Source organism: Aulonocara sp. 'chitande type north' Nkhata Bay, linkage group LG1 (genome assembly GCF_057382095.1).
Source record: "Aulonocara sp. 'chitande type north' Nkhata Bay isolate Kocher_YH1m ecotype deep benthic linkage group LG1, A_spYH_male_GT1.1, whole genome shotgun sequence".
In the NCBI taxonomy this organism is placed as follows: domain Eukaryota; kingdom Metazoa; phylum Chordata; class Actinopteri; order Cichliformes; family Cichlidae; genus Aulonocara; species Aulonocara sp. 'chitande type north' Nkhata Bay.
In genome coordinates, this window is record NC_141344.1 from 33,028,314 (window position 1) to 33,034,431 (window position 6,118).

The 6,118-nt window shown below is 40.1% G+C and overlaps 1 protein-coding gene across 1 annotated transcript; it reads left to right on the plus strand.

The window, feature by feature from the left end:
* The first annotated feature begins 1,141 nt into the window (after positions 1-1,141).
* chst1 (carbohydrate (keratan sulfate Gal-6) sulfotransferase 1) lies at positions 1,142-5,815 on the plus strand. Its single transcript, XM_086294276.1, has 2 exons — positions 1,142-1,452; positions 3,065-5,815. The coding sequence occupies exon 2, from the start codon at positions 3,111-3,113 to the stop codon at positions 4,395-4,397; it is 1,287 nt and encodes a 428-aa protein (XP_086150402.1). The 5' UTR covers positions 1,142-1,452; positions 3,065-3,110; the 3' UTR covers positions 4,398-5,815.
* Positions 5,816-6,118: the final 303 nt, after the last annotated feature.

The window sequence follows — 6,118 nt, forward strand, 5'->3', positions numbered from 1 at the left end:
TACAAAAGTTCTCTCACTTTGGAACATTTTAACAGTGTTGCACATTTAATTCTGCAGCTCCAGGACAATAGTAATCTTTTTTTCTTTCCTTTAACTTTCTCTGTCGGAAATAAGTAAACATCATACAGTGTATGGTGTCATGTACCCTTTTTTACTTTTATTTAGGTGAAATCAAATATAGCAAGTAAAAACGTATGAAAATAGTCTATAAATAAAGATAAGATCATGAAACTTTAAAATAATGTCAACTTATTCTTTCTATTTTCCCCCCCTTTTTCTTAAAAAAAGCTATTATAAACAAACTAAAAACACATCAATTACATAGAAAAATAGTAAAAGATAATAAGCCCCATTCAGGCACACACACATTGGAAACCTTGCACCCTTTATGTGTGTCTGAACACAAAACAATCAAAAAGCACAGAGTATGTTTTGTACATATTATTGCCTATGACATTCTGTGCTACGACCCAGCGGAGGACTTGGCTTAGTTAGCTGTTTAACAACATGCTAGCAGTCACAAAAACCTAAATAAAGTTTTCAAAACATTCCTAATATTCAGCCAGTATGTTTCCAATAGTTTAAGAACATAAATACTCATTTCATTCCTGAAATAGGGGATAATTTATTAAAGTTGCACCAACACCATGATGCTCTTTCAGCAGCTGCTTTGAGAATGAGGCATCTTGGCCAGAGCTCCCCCTTCTGGCAGCTGCAGGCATAACAAGTCAATCACACGCATCATTTTTTTCAGAAAAGCTTTGATAGGTAGTATTTCTTTATTTGGTAATAAAGTGATTCGCCCTTTTAATTGGTTTAACATTGTTTGCATTACACCAGTTTACAAAAAATCGACTGAATTCCAACACCACAGTTTCATTGTGTACCTAACTCTGACTCATGATGAATATCATGATAAAACCAGTCTATTACATATATAATTTAAATGACATGGCTGATAGAATCATAATGAACTTGCTACCAATTTGGCGGCGTGAAAGGCGATTGTGTGTGTTGCGTCTATAAGGTTGGGTGTGTGCATGTGTGTGTTAGGGAGAGAGAGAGAGAGCGAAAGAGAGAGGCAGGTGGAAAGGGGAGGGGTTTGGGGTGGTCCAGACAGTCGGTCCTTGTGTACCTCACACACTCAGCCTCTGCGCATCATTTAAGGAGAGCCCGGTTGTCTTCACCGCCTGGCTTCTTAGAAACACCACAGCCGCCTTAGCGTTAATCCAGCACTTTTCCCTCCCAGTTTGTTCTTGTTTATCTGAAGCCAGTCGTTCAACTTAAAAGCGACGCTCCAGCGTTGGATGGAATATACGCTTGTGAGTGGCGCATTTATGCTCCCCTGACCGAGAAGAAGCGCACAGTGGAAAACGTTTTGAGGACTAATGGAAACCAGCCGGGATCCATTGGCACACAGAACATCATGAGAATACTACAACTACCAACAAGGTATAAGGAAACAAGTGTGAACGCACTCCATAATATTACTTTATCTCGCTAAAATCTGAACATTAACACGACATTTCTTTTACACCTATGGTTATTTTTGAACACTTGGGGCTGGGTGGGATGGCTGTTTTGTTCTATATTGTCCTTATCGCGCAGCGTTGGTAAGGATGTCTGCATCGCAGAAAATCTCAGTAAGCCAAACCTGTTCCCGCTGCAGTGTACTGGGCCCTTTTTTTAAATTTAAAATGTCTATGAAAAGAAAGCGCCGGTGCTCTCTGCAAGCATGAGTCGTGTCATGTTGAAATCGGTGGTCAGAGAAAGCAGTTTTTTACAGTTAAGAGTATAACAGTAAGCTGTCATTATTTCCAGCCCCTGCACACAAGCAGAGAGCTCTAGTGTGTCAGTGCATTGGAATAACATACGTCTTATTTTTCATTTAATGGGGGGGGGGGGTGATTTTAATTCGACTTGCTATTTTAATGTCTTTCCTCCACATCCTGCTTCTGAGGCAAGACTCTCATGCATGCATGGCTTCTGAAGTGGTGATGGTTAGTCTTTATTTCTGTTTAAGTTCCCCATGCCAATGCACAAGTCCATCACAATGTATCTTAAAAGGTAAAACCTTAATGTGACAGATTCTTATTAATACATTCAGTATTACTTTCAGTTCTATCACCAGTTCCCCTTGACATGACATTGGCAGTAAATCTTGAAAGTATTGTTATGTCTGTGCTGGCTATATAAGACTGTTTTGTCTTTTCCAACAAGGGCAATGCTTAGATTCTCCAATCAGACCAAACAAGGTCCGGGAATTAGATGCAGATATGATAGAACAGACACAGAGATTAGGGAGGATGCATGGGAAGTGCTGCAGTACTTGGTGAAGTGACTTGTGTGCCTTATTATAAGACTATAACTTTTATAAACCAATAACAACAAATACACAACTCGAACAAGCTGTTTTTTTTAATGCTATTTAAACAAAGAGAAGATCATCATATATAAATACTGTAGTCTGGGCTTTCAGACTGCTTTGTGTGTTTTGGGAACAGATAGAACTGGAATGAAAATAATGAGTTCAGACCTTTTAAAAAAAACTTTTTCATTTTCAAAAATTAAACTGCAGCAAGAAAGAGGAGGCAAACGGAAGGATTAGGAATGAGTCATCGTTGGGTCAAATAAGCACATCGCAAGCAGTATTTTCTTTGTGGTTCTAGGACCAAAAGGTTACAGTTTCCTTAATTATGCTACATATGCAAAAAGAAAAAGGGTTGGATTATATTTGATAATTCATGTTGAAGCTCTAAACAACAGCCCTAAAAGAAATTCTGTCTGAGCCATAATCATAAGATTTAATAGCGAAATCAACTGGAGTGCAGGTTGTACTGCTGTTAATAGTGATATTCAAATTAGATTTCATTGTAATATACTTCATTACATTACCATCTTATACATCTATAGACAGCACGCTGTAAATCTGTATGTTTAAGTGATCTGCCATGTAGTATTGTGTTTGATTAAAAAGGAGACAGATGAACATCAGAGGGCTTTTGCACATTTACAATGCCATACAGAAAATCCTTTCTAGAATAAAAAGATTCTTTGTTCACAGGGAGGACCTGGCATGGACCGCTGTGTCTAAATGAAGTGGTTCAGCCATGCAATGTTCCTGGAAGGCAGTGATTCTGCTGGCCTTGGCCTCCATTGCCATCCAGTACACGGCCATCCGAACACTCACCTCCAAGCCTTTTCAGCTGTGCCCGTTGCCCAGCCCCCAAAACTGTGGCCTGGGGGGCCAGGAGACCGAACCTCCCTTTGAGCGGGGGACAGCAGGTGGTGGAGGCTGTGATGACTACCCTTACTTTTCCATCAATGCCACACGAAAAACGCACATATTGGTCCTGGCCACCACGCGTAGCGGATCCTCCTTCGTTGGCCAGCTGCTCAACCAGCACCAAGAGGTTTTCTATCTGTTTGAACCTCTTTATCACGTTCAGACCACGCTGATTCCACGTCTATCACATAGCCGCAATGCTGCCGATCGCCGTGTGATGTTGGGGGCCAGTCGAGACCTTCTGCGTAGCCTGTACGGTTGTGACCTGTATTTCTTAGAGAGCTATATCAAGCCAACACCTACGAACCACACCACAGACAAACTGTTCCGTCGTGGTGCCAGCCGCGCATTGTGCCAGCAACCTGTATGTGATGCCTTTGGGCCTGCTGATGTTAATGTGGAGGAAGGGGACTGTGTTAAGAAATGTGCAACCCTCAATATGACCTTAGCCACAGAGGCCTGCCGCGAGAAGCGGCATGTCGCAATCAAAATTGTTCGAGTGCCGGAGATTGGAGATCTGCGTGCTTTGGTTGAAGATCCACGTCTGAATATCAAAGTGATTCAGCTCGTCAGAGACCCACGCGGTATCCTGTCATCACGGATTGAGACATTTAGGGATACATATCGTCTGTGGCGTATTTGGCGGGCCACAGGGAGAAGGCCCTATAATCTTGACTTGAGTCAGCTCACGGTTGTCTGTCAAGACTTTCTCAGCTCTGTTTCAACTGGTCTCACCCATCCTTACTGGCTGAAAGGGAAATACATGTTGGTTCGATATGAGGATTTAGCGAAAAATCCTCTTCTTAAGACAAAGGAGATCTATGACTTTCTGGGGCTGCCTATGGATAAAAATGTGGAAGACTGGATACATGCAAACACTCGGGGCAGCAATGAGCCTTCAGCAAAACACAAGTTTGGTACGGTGAGGGACTCAGCAGCTAATGCAGAGAGCTGGCGCTTAAAACTATCTTTTGATATGGTGGAATACACACAGACTGTGTGTCAAAAAGTACTTCACCAGCTTGGATACAAAGCTGTGAAATCAGTGGAGGAACTGAAAAATATGTCCCTCTCACTGGTACAGGACAAAACTTTTGTACCATTTTTGTAACAAAGATAGTTCTCTAATGACTATTTTTGATATATTTATAATTGTTGCCTTATAAGGTCCTTTGTTTGTTTGATTTCTGTATTTTTGTTTCCTCAAATTTGCACTAAACTTTAAAGATTTTGAATGCACCAAGGGAATTATGGATGACTCCCCAATGTTACAAACAGCACATTTTAAATACAAAGTAATCAAACAGGCTAGTTTACAAATGTCCCATGATTTAGTTTTGTCCATCAGTAGAATCCAGACGGTACCGTCTTCATCAGCTGTCTGTATGCAAGTTGATGTTGTTTTGAGAAAAGTAAGATGTTCTTTGGCAAAAAAAGAGAGCAAGAGACATTTTTTTAGCCCTGTGATGGCAAAAGATTGACTGTACAAATCCTACTGTGCAATAAATGGTGAATGTCGCAGTCAACCTTTACCACTATGGCATTTCTATCCATGAGGGAAGAGAAGAGATACTTCTGACAGATGCCACGCTTTCAAAGGATAATTGCAGACAATTAATAGGCTCTCAAGTTAAAGGGACCAGAATCCCATTGGAGGTCACGAGCGTTTCATCAGAGGATTTACAACCATCTGCGATACACAAACACACACAAATAAAAGGTAATGCTGAAATCTTCATTACTGTAAGAGAATATGTGCTAATTCTCAAGAACATTAAAAAAACGCAGACTCTATGTAGAGACTGGAGCATTCTTATGAAGAACCATTGTTTTCCCCATTTTTATTTATCAATTTATTTATGTTTTAATATGTCGAGTCAATTGAATCTGAATTATTTGCAGTGTGAAATTTTACACAGCCTGTTCTTTCTTTAATTAAATTGTTTATGGCACTGTTCTCCATTGGTAGCGTTAAATCATCATTTAAAACATACACACTTGTTTTGATGGCACCTGATAAGTAGGACTTTATAAAAACAGAAAACATTGCTTGGGCAGGAACAGCTCCTGGATTCTTTCTCAATAAAACGAAAGCACGGCTCCTTAGACAGTCCATGATGCTCCTATGTTTATTTACAGATATGACTTTCATAACTGAGGAAGATATGTTTGTGCCTTTCCAATTTTACCAGGATGCGTGGGCAGTTTATGGCGTACAGCCACATTAACAAAGTCTGCATTTGATGGCGTACAAAGAATAAATGCTGTCCATAATTCCGGACGAATTGTTTGATCATTAAAGAAGCAGCGAATGCGCTGTTTCCATCAAGTTGTCTTAAGGGGAGAAGGTCAAAGAAGTACAGTACACCACAGGCATATAAATTCATGTGGCATTACTTTTCCCTCCACCTTGCAATCAGCTTAAAGTGGAAGTTTTTGTGATTTTATATATTTATGGAGAGCAAAAACTGATGATATTTGGTTGTAATGCAATTCGAATAAGAATTCCAAGAAAATAAATAAAGTCATTGCAGCAATATTTGATGTAAAATTAAACACATTATAACCCATTTGATATTGATGGTGTCTTGGGTGATTAGCGCTGCTACAAATATGGTTTTTATACCCCCAACCGGCACAAACTGCAAAGCTATCGAAAATGCTCCCACAGTTGGTTCATATTCAAAGTCATGTTTACCAGGCTTATGCAGTGGCTAGTTTGGCAAACTGTCTTCACAGTTTGTGTGCAAAGTACAGTCACAATTTCATGCTGTGCACTGCATTTCTAAATATCCCGCTGTTACTGTAGCAGCTTAAAAATGAATGTGTTGG